Source organism: Centruroides sculpturatus, unplaced genomic scaffold (genome assembly GCF_000671375.1).
Source record: "Centruroides sculpturatus isolate CEXI.00-Female unplaced genomic scaffold, Cexi_2.0 scaffold1, whole genome shotgun sequence".
Classification (NCBI taxonomy): Eukaryota; Metazoa; Arthropoda; class Arachnida; order Scorpiones; family Buthidae; genus Centruroides; species Centruroides sculpturatus.
In genome coordinates, this window is record NW_019384326.1 from 666,280 (window position 1) to 682,186 (window position 15,907).

Genomic DNA, 15,907 nt, shown 5'->3' on the forward strand with positions numbered 1-15,907 from the left:
CCTTCTTAGTGTACATTCTGTTGACGTACCCTATTAAAATGCAATCAAAAATGCAAAAAACCGCATCTAAAATAGTATAAATAGAAGCAGAGTTCTTTACGGTAAGCCTTACGGGGAAGGCTTACCGTAAAGAACTGTCCATTCCCCATGTTTAACGGAATAATATACAGCATATGTCCACCCTGAAGTTCCATTCTAAATATTGGTAAAAAATTTTTGAAATCGGATGAGTAGTTTCGGAGATTACCTGCTGCATACAAACTAACATACATATATACATACAAACATTACCTCTTTATAATATTAGTATAGATATCCGCTGCTACAGCACACACTTGCTAATCCGAACTAGTTACTGTACAAGATTCTTCAAATTTGAGAAGTTATACATAAAGAAAAGGAAGTGAAAAAAGGACGAGAGACAAATATATGCACAGTTTATAATTTTTTATACTGTATTTGATACATATTTAAGTTGAAATGTGTAGTACATATTAATTTCACAAATTTTCATGTTCTAAAAAATAATTTGCAGTTTTTTTATATTTGACTAAAAAATTTAATGGTAGAATGAATAAAATTGGCTTGGATAAGACGAGTTTGGATTAGCAAGAGTACACAGTAATGTGAACTATCAAATATAATTACTGCATAAATTAAATATTCTGTAAACTGTCATAAATGCTGTTTTTTAAAATAATTTATTGATATTAAGATATTTTATAAATAATACTATTAATATATTTTAAATTGTCCAATAACCACACTGCAGTTTTACTAAACAGATGCTAGACTTGAGCAAACTTTTTTATTTAAATGAAGATACAAAATTCCAGGCAACATGCATTTCCTGTCTTTTTCCAAAACAACTCAGTTTCAGCTGCCTTTTTAACTCACTGATGCCCATTTAAAAAGTAACGTCTCAACAACATATGTATGCACAATACACCAAAGCCACCAGGTACAAATTTAATATGGTTATCTCAGACTTAATCCAGAATTTCCCATCAGTTATTGGTCAATTTAAAATAAAATTAATGTAAAATAAAATAAAAAAAACTATTATTTAGGTCTCTAATCATAAAATATTAAATAAAATAGTTTAAAGATATATTCAGAATGTTTATTAAGAAAACATTTTAGTGTTTTAGACTTATTTGTATAAGAAAACTCAAACGTGTAATATTTACAAACAGTTAATACAATCTCTATTGTAATGCATGCGATTTCAAGGTTTCATATCAAAAAATGTTATTCAATTATCAAAAAATTGCATGTTGAAATCATGAGAATGGTGCGGTTAATTTTAATCATTTGTCAAGAGTTGTTATAAAACTAAAAACTAGGCTGGGATTCAAAAAAATGCCAAAATGATGTATTAAAAATGCAACACCAGCGATTCATATTAAAATAAAGACTTGTTTTCTATGCAAAATGAAGTTTTAATTCCACAATTTCATCTGAATTTTAAGTCTGACTTCAAAAGATTTGAAAGGCTAACAAAAGTGCATTTATTACTAATGATTACGCAATATCATGAGCAAGCCTATGATGGGTTACACCATGTTAAATTTTTAAATTTTAATATTAAATTCCAGTAATGTGAGCTTGAAAGTACTTAAAAACCAACTTTTAAACCAGTTTTTAACTCAATAAATACAAAGATAAATCAATCAATCTCTTAAGGTGTTGATTACGAATTCTTAAAATATTAATAAGTAATATAAAAAATTAACAAGTTATCGAATGCATGGCTTAAGAAATCTGCAGCGTTTCAGGGAATTTTAAGCAGTAATTATGAACATTTAAATCTTTAAAAATTAAATTTTTTTAATTAAAAAACACCGAGTTTATGTAACTTTATAAATTAATCAATCATCCTTTGTCATCTCAAAAATCTTCCCTTATCTGAGAAGAAATAGACAATAAATTTATTTATAAAATTATTCTAAACAATATTCTCAATTATTTTAAATAAAATATAAAATTTTAGATACTACTTTAATAGATAGTTTTGATAACACAAATTAGCTTTAATATTTAAATGACAAACAAAAAATTCTATTGAAATAGTCTATGTCAGTAAAATAATATTATCATCGTGTATTAAAATTTCAATACATTAAACTAGAAAAATATCCTGTTTGCTCTTAAATGTTAGCTTCTGAAACAAAAATACAAAATTGTATGGCAAAAATATTTAAATAAAGTTTAAACAACAAAATTTTAAACCATTCTGAATGTTGTAAAGTAATCATTTAGTGAAATTAGTGCAGGAGAATAATAAATTACAAATACAGTAGAATCAGCTTAATGTAACACCTGGGCACTTGTCTGTATCAATAACATTAAGTGGTCTAAGTAAATAAAACTACAATCATCAGAAACTCTGGCTATATTGACTGACACTAAAAGGACATGTTAAAAAATTGTATAACAGATTTATTAATTATAGCAATACCCATTCAGTATCATTTGCCTGTTACTACCTTTAATGGCATTTAGCACATAACTGAAGAAATTCCAGCAATTTAAAGTACTGTATTTTGAGAAAACAACAGTTAAAGCACTGGTTAAGACTGTAATAACCGATTGTAATTGTGGCAGGCGTGAAGACGGACCTTACAGGGGCTAATTTAGCCAATGAAAATGATCAAACTCTGAATACAATAAGAGATGTTTTTGTAGTGTATTTTAACTCAATGTTTTGGAACGCGTTAATTGATAATTTTATTTGATATTAAATGAGCAATAACAATATCCATGATTACAATAAGTAGAATTTACTACACACGGTTGTTTTCCTGCATACTAGTATAAAGACTACAGATACATTAGAAAAAGCCAGTAAATTGTAATCATTAAATCACATATAGAAATATTTAATTACCAGATTTTGTCGTAATATATGCAGAAAATTTAAATGCAACTTAATTTATTGATATTTCATTTAAGAAAATGAACTTTAAGTTTTCTATATATTAATGCATCAATGCTACATTTCTAATGTTTCAAATAAAGCATTCTCAAGAATCCCAGCCTCAAAAACACTTTCAAAATAAAAAAACAAAAGAAAAAAAATTCAAAATTCTTCTGAGTTGTCAATGTTTCGGTTTATCTCACCTCCACAGTACATTGGAGTATTTGATAGATCTGTTCTGTAACCAGCTGCGTGAGATTCGTTTAGAGGGTCATAATCGGCAATGGAACCAATCTTACGTGTGGGATAACTGTTAACTGTGAATCATCATAGAAAACAAAAAATATAAAGAAATAAAAATAAATTATCTTTTTAAATTAACTAAAATTATAAAAACAAATACATAGGATAAAATGGGACGACTGAGGTAGAAGTCAGAAGAGTAAAGTGTTATTGGAAAAAAAATAAAAAAATCAAAAATATTTTTATTCCATTGCATAATCGATACCTGGTCCCTCTTGGGATGTATAGATGACAGTAGAGCTAAGTTTGGAGGAATAGGGAGATTCATGGGCTTCTGGGGGTATCATGGGATCATAATCTGCTATCTTTCCTGAAGGTGACATTGGTGGTTGTGGCGAGGGAGATGGTGGTGATGCAGTGGCTGCTATAAGTTACGATAAGTGTTATTATTGGTAATAATAGGAGCCAAGGAAGAAATTTAATCATTCTTGTTATATGATTAGAATAAATATTAGTAATTGGGTAATAATTAATATTCTAATTAAAATTTTATAATACTGTAAACTGGTTAGAATAAGAACGTATAGAATACCTTTTTCCTTGCATTGATTCTTATTTATTTCTTGAAGAGCTTATTCGACCAAGTAATTTATAATAAAATTATTTAAATCCGTCAATACAAAGCATTATACATTTTAGAATATTTAGTATCTCAAACTTACATTCTTATTCTAGCCAGCTATAAAAATTTTAATTCTAATATCATAAAATATTAAATAAAATAGTTTAAAGATATATTCAGAATGTTTATTAAGAAAACATTTTAGTGTTTTAGACTTATTTGTATAAGAAAACTCAAACGTGTAATATTTACAAACAGTTAATACAATCTCTATTGTAATGCATGCGATTTCAAGGTTTCATATCAAAAAATGTTATTCAATTATCAAAAAATTGCATGTTGAATCATGAGAATGGTGCGGTTAATTTTAATCATTTGTCAAGAGTTGTTATAAAACTAAAAACTAGGCTGGGATTCAAAAAAATGCCAAAATGATGTATTAAAAATGCAACACCAGCGATTCATATTAAAATAAAGACTTGTTTTCTATGCAAAATGAAGTTTTAATTCCACAATTTCATCTGAATTTTAAGTCTGACTTCAAAAGATTTGAAAGGCTAACAAAAGTGCATTTATTACTAATGATTACACAATATCATGAGCAAGCCTATGATGGGTTACACCATGTTAAATTTTTAAATTTTAATATTAAATTCCAGTAATGTGAGCTTGAAAGTACTTAAAAACCAACTTTTAAACCAGTTTTTAACTCAATAAATACAAAGATAAATCAATCAATCTCTTAAGGTGTTGATTACGAATTCTTAAAATATTAATAAGTAATATAAAAAATTAACAAGTTATCGAATGCATGGCTTAAGAAATCTGCAGCNTGTGTACTTTATGTTTGCAGGATTTAAATCAGGCTACTTTACCATTACTATTAATAATTAAATACTAAGTAATTTGGAACTACTATAGAGGTAGTGTTAGGTGCCATCTTATTAAATTTAATAACTGTAATTAAAGTAATATTTATTAAATTTAGAATATCCTGGAAGAAAAGAATTGGCCTGGAGCGGGATTTGAACCCGCAACCATTGCTTACCGTAAAAATGCATTGCCAGTTATGCTACCCAGACCTCCCTTCCAAGCATATTTAATTTATATATAACCATGAAATCATCCCCTCAACCTGTTGGTGCTATAAGTAAGTATGAGGAAGGTTATATCTAAATGAAATGTCTAGATGTGAGGGATCGGATAGAAGTCTGGGTAGCATAATTGGCAACGCATCCACATGGTAAATGACGGTTGCAGGTTAAATCCTGCTCCAGGCTGATTCTTTTCTTCCAGAATATTCTAAATTTAATAAATATTAAATTAATTACAGTTAATAACTGTAATAAGAGATGGCACCTAACACATACCAAATTACTCAGTATTTATTTATATTTTCATAACAACTCAGAATATCTTCTATATTGAAGTTAAGACCATTTACAAAAATATACAATATTTTTGAGATTTTTCTTTATCCTTTAACAAGACCACAGAAGTAACAGTCTTAACTTCAATATAGAAGATATCCTGAGTCATCATAAAAATGTAATCATATGCAAATGAAGTGAAAAACTCAATACCACCACTAGAGTACTAGAACCAGTTATAAATAGGCTAAAGACTTGATAGTGGGTGAGAAAATGTCTTTGTTTTTAGAGAAGTTTGAAACAGTGTATATTACTGTTTCAAACTTCTCTAAAACTAGATTAATTAAATTGTAAACAACAAGAATAATTACTTAAATTTAACTGTTCAAAAAGAAAATATTTAAAAATGATGATCTCAAAGAAGCCTATCTTTAAGACAAGGTCACTTTTAAGTATTTTTATTAAGTGATCTGAAGTGTCAAATGATATGCATTATTTCATAATTTTATAAAATATTCAAAGATTAAATCAGAATCAATAATAATAAAGTTTCAATTCCAAGTAATTCAATATTTGGAATGGCCATTTATCATAAAATAAAATGTAGAACATGTTTTTTAACTTGCAGATTTGATGACAATATTAGAAATTTTTGGTGCAAGTCCTGTGGCAATTTTTAAGCTAACCATCAACTTTAAGTCTGTAAATTCATCATAATACATCTAAAATATTTAAATAAAATCTGACATTCAACTAGCAACAGACTAATTAAGGCATCATTCTCAATTCACAAGATTGTGGTAATTCAAACCCCATTTTATGCACATTTGCTTTTGTAGGCTTTAATAAGAGTAAGGGGAAAGAATCCTAAAGCATATAAATACATGGCATTACTGCTCACTACATAACGATTAAACAATTTAATAGAGAAGTTAAATGCACTCTGAGTCTCCTCATCTTGACAATTGACTGCATAAATATAATTTGAATTAAAGTTAACAGTCATGAAAATTATTCAAAAATTATAATATTTGTTTTCTTATCTTGTAAATATATTTTCCACTGTGAGCAAACTCTTCATGTTGGAAATTTCTGTAAGGTTAGGTATCATTTTGTATGTTATAAGAAGAAAATACAACTATATACAAAACTGAAGGACAAATGCTATTTTCAACAATTAGTTAGAAATTCAACCACAGCAGCCTGTTGAAATATGCATGAAACTGATGTACAGTACTCTTGTAAAGTACTAATTATGGAGGTGAGCTCCAGACCGACAGCAATCGAAGTGATTTCCAGAGCAATATAGGTTATTTCCATAGAGAGAGATTGAGAGCAAGTCTTGAGGAAGGTGGAGAAAGAATATAGGTTCCTAGTATTGAGGTGACAGATAGGATCTTAGTTTTGTAAGAATTGTTGTACATAGGTTAATTGATTGAGATTGTTGAGTTCCAAGGGGGAATAGTTCTAAGTTAGTAAATAGATTGCGTTATTTGTTGGGTTGTTCGAATTGTTGATTTTTCATTGAATAAATTGTTTTTTGCTTGTTACTAATAGTACTTAATTGAGTTCATATTAAATATTTGATTCTTACTAACCTTGTATATACTTATTTTGATGCCTGCGTAAGTCCAGGCCTGGCACACTAACCGCAAACCCGCATAAAGTACCTGTTAGGTTAACGGATGTTCCTTACACTCTGTTATGTAAAACTTGTGCAAACGTTTGAGTTCCACACGTTTGTCACATGACAGCACAGATAAGAAATTTCAGGCGATCTATATGTGTAGTCAGTTCTCATTGGATGTGAAATTTAACAGGAAGGAGTGAAGTTACAATAATGAAATTCCAGACTTGTCTTCCAGGCATCATTTAGATGATTTTACTCATAGAAGAATAATCAGAAAGCTGGAAGGGCAGCAAATAACAGAATAAATTGCCCATGAATTTGACATTGCACACAGTATCTTTTCTAGGCTATGGGCAGCATTTCAAACTAGTGGAATGTGTAGCAGGAGCAAGGAGAGGTCATCCTAACAGTATGATGCCTCAAGAAGAACAGTATATTGTTCTTTCAGCAAAAAGGAACTGATGCAGCACAGCTGGTGAAATGACAAGTCATTTACATGCAGCCACAAGAACAAAGATATCCCGTAAAACTTTTGCAAGACATTTACAAAAGAAAGGACTATACATCTGAAGACCCGTTGTGTCTCCTACTCAAGAGTTCACCAAAGCACCCATTTGCAATGGTGCAGTCTGCATCGCAATTGGACTAACAACTGGGCTACCATGCTCTTCTCAGATAAGAGTAGATTCAGTCTGTCATCTGATTCTAGACAGCAACTGATACGGCACAAGGTTGGCAGTGCTTATCATCTCCAAAATATTCAGGAAAGGGATTGATATCCGACTTGCAGTATCATGGTCAATGGCTGTACGAACCTGTATGTGCTTGACCAAGGAATCGTGCTTGACAAAGGGACCATGACTGGCCAATGGTACAATAATGAACTTCTGCTCCCATATGTTCGATTTTTCCAAAGTGCTGTCGGTGAAAAGTTTTGTTTTATGGATGATAATGTTCCTTGTCATCATACACAGGCTGTAGAGGAGTGTCTCGACAGTGAGGATATTCATCGCATAGTCTGGCCAGCCTGTTCTCCTGACCTGAATCTGACTGAAAATGTATGGGATGCCTTAGGGAGATGTATTGCTGGTCAACAATATCCTCTGACCAACAAGGATACCCTCATCCATGCAGTGAAAGAGGAGTGGGACAACTTGCCCCAACAGCTCCTTGATCATGTTGTTCTGAGTATGCCACATTGTGTACAAAGTTGCATCGCACTTCACGGTGACCATATTCATTACTGACATGACACTCAGGATTGTTTGTAGTAAGAATTGTGCATTCTTTGTACAACCATGTCTTCAAACAATACAAACCTTTTACAAAAATACCCTCTTTTGACATCCTGTGTACTTCCTTTCAACATATTTGTTATATTAAATCATACTGAACATACTGTCAATACTATTGTTTTCCTCTTGGTCTACAACCACATGTAGTTTTTTATGTACATGTCCATTTCTTCTTTGTCCTTCAGTTTTGTCCACCAGTGTAATTACACCAAAATTTAATTGACAGAGAAACATTTTTGAAATTTTAGTTCAACCAACTCTGGCTCACAATAATAGTCAAAATGAATGGAGCATACATGCAATGCTGCCAAAGATTTTAAAATTTACATGCAACATTATACAATGCTAATGTTACATGTATATTTTAAATTTCAAAGCCTTTAGAAACATAGCATGTAACCTGTATTTGTTTAAGTGTTGCTGCAAGCTAAAGTTGAACCAAAAACGTTTCTTCTAATTAAATTTTTTAAGTTGTTTTATTTTAAATAAAATATACTAAACTATTTACAAGCTGTCAAAAGAGGGAAGAAAAACAGAATTTAATTAATTTCTTAATAAAATCATACTTATTACAGATGTAATAAGTATGATTTTTATTAGTTCTAAGAGTTCAATGTTTGATGCAATTACACTCTTCACAGAAAATAATTTACAGTTAAATCATGCTTAATTTTGAATGTAACTTCTATTGAAATTCATAAATAAATGTCTTAAAGTTTGTAATGTTATACCAACAAATCCAATGGCCAGATTTTTAATTAATGCCATATAATCAGCCAGATAATCTGTTTGGCTATATTAAGGCCTTAATTAATGTAGCCTGAGATAATTTGACAGATTATTTTTTATATTTATGTACAACATAGAGAAAACAAGCTGTTAATGAAGTATGAAATAGTAACATTAACAAAAATCAAATAGTCTAGTGCTTTCAAAGTCTAAAAACAATCTTCAAAAACTCAATTAAAAAATTTTTTTATTATTACTATTTCATATTTGTTTTAAGTTCTTTTCTAAATGTTTTGGACTTATTTATTTTTTCGTAAATGTAATTTTCGATTCAATACAGCTGGAAAATGTTCAGTGTTTCATTCAAACATGTATTCATGTACTTAAAAAAAAACAAAAAAAACAAACAAAAACAGTAATTCTGCTTACACAAAAGCAACTCTTGACAAATTTTAAGCTTTTAAAATGTTTTAAAATTAATATAATTCGTTCACAGAGCAATATTTTATCCATGTCTTTGTTTATTGCTTATCTAGGAATCATCTGGGTAATTTGTCATTGTTTACTGATCAATAAACAGATCATTTCGTCATGCTATCAATTGTCAAAGATGTATATGACACATTGCAATTTATTAAAGTTCAATCAACTGCTAAAATAAATTCCTTTTTGTAAGAAAATAAATGAAAAGCATAAAAAAAAAGTAGTCATAAAATTGTAAACATGATTTAGCAGTATCAGTAAAATTATTAGTAATGAGACTTATGAAGAAACTTTATAAACAACATAAAAAAAACAATTTACTCAAATACATTACTATAATCACTCAGAGTACATTATACTTTAATACAGTGGAATCATCATCTTATCATCACAGAGACTTGCAACTTTTGATAACATTAGAGGATAAAAACCTTCACTATTGAGCTCATTTTATCACGTACAATTACAGTACGAACATACTGTACAATTTATATTTGTCACAAACTGTACACTTAATACAGTGTTAGTTATATGTGCTACATTTCATCTAAACAACTGTTTTTAACTCAACAGATCACAAAATTAAACTAGAGAAATCAAAATAGGAATGTTCATCCCCAAAGGTACACTTCAAGAAAAGATCTACACTAAATGTATTTTCTAAGAATTCTTGTCACACCCTTACAATATGTAAAAGATAAAAGGTATGCTTTGAAGAAAGGTCCATTTAGTACAAAGTTTCTAAGAATTCTTATCGTTTGTCTACAAGTGTAATCACCACAATTGATAACAATAGACGAAGTTTGATTTTATAGGCAAATTATTTTAAACTAATTTTATATAGTGTGTATATAGTTACATCAACATATTATAACAACAGCCAATTGATAACATTATCTGTGATTATAATAACTGGATTCCACCATACATGATGAAATGTAACAAAAAAAAAAGAAATTATAATCAAGAGTTGAGGAATTTTTAATAACAGTTAAAGTAGCCTTTGAATGCAAGTTTAAATATAACAAATTAGCTAATCATCATCCAAAAAACTTTATACTAGTCAGAATATTATTTTTCAACATCTAGTTAAATTCTAATAGAATATTTAGCAATTAGGAATGTTGCTTTATCACTAATCTTTTAGGAAAATGATGCCACATGACTATAGATGCATACCGATACCTATATATTTGCACATTGGAATTAGTTTGTTTCACAAACCAATGTTTCAATCTCTTGATTTTCTTTTTTTTTTTAATAGCTGCTGTCAAATATAAAAATAAAAACAAAGATCAGAGCATCGGTTTGTAGAATTTACCACTGCTGACATACCAGAAACATTTCAGTACACAGACACATTGGTATAGTTGTAATCTTCATACTATCGAAAAAAGAGATCAGACATCTGATATGCCAATAAATTGGTATCAGTTACATCTTTACACATGGCATAAAACATACCAAAGAACCATAAATAACTGCAGTAAATGCTTAAGCAAAGATGGACAAAGGGATCAAAAATGTTAGTCCTTCCATCTGCAATTAAGTGTTTATCAGAGTTATGGTTCTTTGATGTGTTTCGTGCCATGTACTGTACTTACAATCCAAGTCTAGAGAACTATTGTAAGTATATCTCTGCACAACACTTATTACTTATCTCATTAAGAGTAAAGCATTCATTGTTGATATTCCTCTGTGCACTTTATTTTTCAATGCCGACTTATCTTGATATGGTTTTTATCATTACTTATGAATTGTCTTGTACATTTTAATTAATAATAAAGGACAGCAATAAACAGAAATGAATAATAATTAATGAAATACTGGATTCCAATTAGTTTAGTTTGAAACTTTGATTAATTAAATTTGTCACCAAATGGCATCATTATCTCTTGACAACTTAATGATTAAATAACTTAAATAGCCAAAATTCCGGATGAAATTATTTCACTATAATCTAATAAATCCTAAAATTTGTGCTAATTTTGCTAAGTAATATTCTCTAAGTACTTTTCAACAATCTTTCACTAGATTCATTTTTTTTTTAAATTAAATACATTTTCCTCTCAATTTTGATTTTATAACATCAAACTGAATCTTTTACTTTCCTGGCTCTGTTACATATAATAGAGGAAAAGTACACCAATCAGTCACAAAATGATCCTCCAACATTTTTACATTTTTGGATTCGGGCCTTGAAGTNATGATCGACATGACCCTTGCTAGCAGGAAAAGTATGATGTACAGGGTCAAGCCACTACTAATTTGATGTGGAGAGCATATATTTTAAATTAAATACATTTTCCTCTCAATTTTGATTTTATAACATCAAACTGAATCTTTTACTTTCCTGGCTCTGTTACATATAATAGAGGAAAAGTACACCAATCAGTCACAAAATGATCCTCCAACATTTTTACATTTTTGGATTCGGGCCTTGAAGTGTGGGGGGGGCACAATTTTGTTTACCCTGTTTGAAGATTAATAACTCCTGTGCTTTTTGTCTAAAATTTCTGAGAATTTGCAGGGAGGTTTGCATATTAGTCAGATTGATGCTATTAAATTTTGATGGTTAAAGGTCTATGGGATGAGAAGATAAAGGAGGTCATGTATCACATCTGAAGTAGGGTCGGGCTTAATGACGATTTTACTTGTCATTAGCATTTACAATTTTCTATAAAACCCATACCTAACCTCAAAATTAATCTTTTTACTGTTTTATAATAATTAAAAATATGAACAGTTTTTAAATGAAATATGACAAATGATGTCACACATGCAGTTTTAAAATGTTGCCAGGAAAGTTAAGCAACTCACTGTTGGATTTTTTTTATTTACTTCAGATACAAAACGGTGTCTATGCATCATCTATAAAAATTTAAATTTTTTACGATAAAGTTAGATAATCTTTACACTATTAATTAAGGTTTCTATTTTTCAAGTTCTAATATTTATAGATAAGAATTTGAATTTAAGATGAAAATAAAGCTTAAAGATTTTCAATTTAGGTAAATCCACAATAATTTACAGCAGTGTTTCTCAACGGGGGCGATATCACCCCATGTGGGCGTTTTTCCATGTTCAGGGGGCGATTAGTAACAATTTATATTTTGAGGGACGAAAAACAATTTTCTGGGTGATATAATAAAATATTATATTCAGAATAATTAGATATTTTATTTGTTATATCGTACAATAATTAAACAAATAACATTATACTAGTCACTAGTCTATTCAATGTAGTACAAATTTGGCGTTAGCCTTGTCCCTCGGCATGGGAATTTTGTAGTGAAGAGGGCAATACTATGTAACGGTTTTATTGAAGGGGGCGATACTACGTTGAAGGGGCAACAATTCGTTAGAGGTTGAGAAACACTGATTTACAGTATTGGCTACTAAATAAAATACAATATGATCTTGTTTTATGTGGGGGTGATATACACAAATTCATGTTTTTGCAGATGTCAAATGATCAACTTGTGAATGCACAGGGATAATTCTAACTGTTAATACAAACAATAGCTATTTTTATTATGAAATTCAGTATATGTAGTGAAAAGTTAAGTAAAATACATTTTAACATATTTCTATTAGATGATCGACATGACCCTTGCTAGCAGGAAAAGTATGATGTACAGGGTCAAGCCACTACTAATTTGATGTGGAGAGCATATATTTTAAATTAAATAAATAAAAAATATGATTAAAAATTGCAGCCTGACATTGTCACAATAAATTATTATTTATAAAATTATCTTATTTGCTGGATATTACCGGTGTTGTATCTCTGTTTTTATTTACAAAATCTGGCTACACCACACACATCTGACATTCAAAGAAATACTCCATTCAAAAACATCAGGTTAAATAAATCTTTATAGCAACTACTGTTGGTTCCTAATTTTTACTTTTTAAAATGAATACTAAAATCTAATTACTGTAATACAGCTCTTATGTTTATATTACACAGGATTATTTATAATCCTGTGTATATTTTTTTATATTATGTATTTNTTAGCTTCTACGCTCTTATTAAAAGTTTTATAAAACAATAATTAAACAAATAACATTATACTAGTCACTAGTCTATTCAATGTAGTACAAATTTGGCGTTAGCCTTGTCCCTCGGCATGGGAATTTTGTAGTGAAGAGGGCAATACTATGTAACGGTTTTATTGAAGGGGGCGATACTACGTTGAAGGGGCAACAATTCGTTAGAGGTTGAGAAACACTGATTTACAGTATTGGCTACTAAATAAAATACAATATGATCTTGTTTTATGTGGGGGTGATATACACAAATTCATGTTTTTGCAGATGTCAAATGATCAACTTGTGAATGCACAGGGATAATTCTAACTGTTAATACAAACAATAGCTATTTTTATTATGAAATTCAGTATATGTAGTGAAAAGTTAAGTAAAATACATTTTAACATATTTCTATTAGATGATCGACATGACCCTTGCTAGCAGGAAAAGTATGATGTACAGGGTCAAGCCACTACTAATTTGATGTGGAGAGCATATATTTTAAATTAAATAAATAAAAAATATGATTAAAAATTGCAGCCTGACATTGTCACAATAAATTATTATTTATAAAATTATCTTATTTGCTGGATATTACCGGTGTTGTATCTCTGTTTTTATTTACAAAATCTGGCTACACCACACACATCTGACATTCAAAGAAATACTCCATTCAAAAACATCAGGTTAAATAAATCTTTATAGCAACTACTGTTGGTTCCTAATTTTTACTTTTTAAAATGAATACTAAAATCTAATTACTGTAATACAGCTCTTATGTTTATATTACACAGGATTATTTATAATCCTGTGTATATTTTTTTATATTATGTATTTTCTACAGATCAATAATACATATGTATCAGAGCACAGTCTATTAAGTAGAGAAAACTTTTCACACAGTCAAAAAAGGAAAATAAATGGAAAGAACATTAAACAGACTGAACTCTACAATTTACAAAACCTTAAAAGTGACTCTTATAATGGACAATTTCATAAATTTATTTTGTTTATAATTTTACTAGCAGACCCCACCACGCCTTGTTGTGGCTCAAAATGTATCTATTATAAATGTATAACACTTCCCCCGTGGGGGAAAATTTTTCAAAAAATTTTTTCTTAGTGTACATTCTCTTGACGTACCCTATTAAAACGCAATCAAAAGCGCAAAAACCCGCATCTAAAATAGTATAATAGAAGCCAAGTTTTTCACAGTAAGCCTTAATCCTGTCCCTCTCCCCCGCGGGGGGAATATCGAAAAATGCCTTCTTAGTGTACATTCTGTTGACGTACCCTATTAAAATGCAATCAAAAATGCAAAAAACCGCATCTAAAATAGTATAAATAGAAGCAGAGTTCTTTACGGTAAGCCTTACGGGGAAGGCTTACCGTAAAGAACTGTCCATTCCCCATGTTTAACGGAATAATATACAGCATATGTCCACCCTGAAGTTCCATTCTAAATATTGGTAAAAAATTTTTGAAATCGGATGAGTAGTTTCGGAGATTACCTGCTGCATACAAACTAACATACATATATACATACAAACATTACCTCTTTATAATATTAGTATAGATATCCGCTGCTACAGCACACACTTGCTAATCCGAACTAGTTACTGTACAAGATTCTTCAAATTTGAGAAGTTATACATAAAGAAAAGGAAGTGAAAAAAGGACGAGAGACAAATATATGCACAGTTTATAATTTTTTATACTGTATTTGATACATATTTAAGTTGAAATGTGTAGTACATATTAATTTCACAAATTTTCATGTTCTAAAAAATAATTTGCAGTTTTTTTATATTTGACTAAAAAATTTAATGGTAGAATGAATAAAATTGGCTTGGATAAGACGAGTTTGGATTAGCAAGAGTACACAGTAATGTGAACTATCAAATATAATTACTGCATAAATTAAATATTCTGTAAACTGTCATAAATGCTGTTTTTTAAAATAATTTATTGATATTAAGATATTTTATAAATAATACTATTAATATATTTTAAATTGTCCAATAACCACACTGCAGTTTTACTAAACAGATGCTAGACTTGAGCAAACTTTTTTATTTAAATGAAGATACAAAATTCCAGGCAACATGCATTTCCTGTCTTTTTCCAAAACAACTCAGTTTCAGCTGCCTTTTTAACTCACTGATGCCCATTTAAAAAGTAACGTCTCAACAACATATGTATGCACAATACACCAAAGCCACCAGGTACAAATTTAATATGGTTATCTCAGACTTAATCCAGAATTTCCCATCAGTTATTGGTCAATTTAAAATAAAATTAATGTAAAATAAAATAAAAAAAACTATTATTTAGGTCTCTAATCATAAAATATTAAATAAAATAGTTTAAAGATATATTCAGAATGTTTATTAAGAAAACATTTTAGTGTTTTAGACTTATTTGTATAAGAAAACTCAAACGTGTAATATTTACAAACAGTTAATACAATCTCTATTGTAATGCATGCGATTTCAAGGTTTCATATCAAAAAATGTTATTCAATTATCAAAAAATTGCATGTTGAAATCATGAGAATGGTGCGGTTAATTTTAATCATTT

The 15,907-nt window shown here is 29.4% G+C and overlaps 1 protein-coding gene across 1 annotated transcript in view; it reads right to left on the bottom strand.

The window, feature by feature from the left end:
* Positions 1-15,907, bottom strand: part of LOC111627682 (LIM and SH3 domain protein F42H10.3-like) — a 40,954-nt gene that overhangs the window by 10,151 nt on the left and 14,896 nt on the right. The window contains exons 6-7 of the mRNA XM_023371295.1: positions 3,429-3,584; positions 3,124-3,237 (exon numbers count right to left, since the gene is read on the bottom strand). Coding sequence (XP_023227063.1) covers positions 3,124-3,237; positions 3,429-3,584 — 270 coding nt within the window. The remainder of the gene's footprint in view (positions 1-3,123; positions 3,238-3,428; positions 3,585-15,907) is intronic.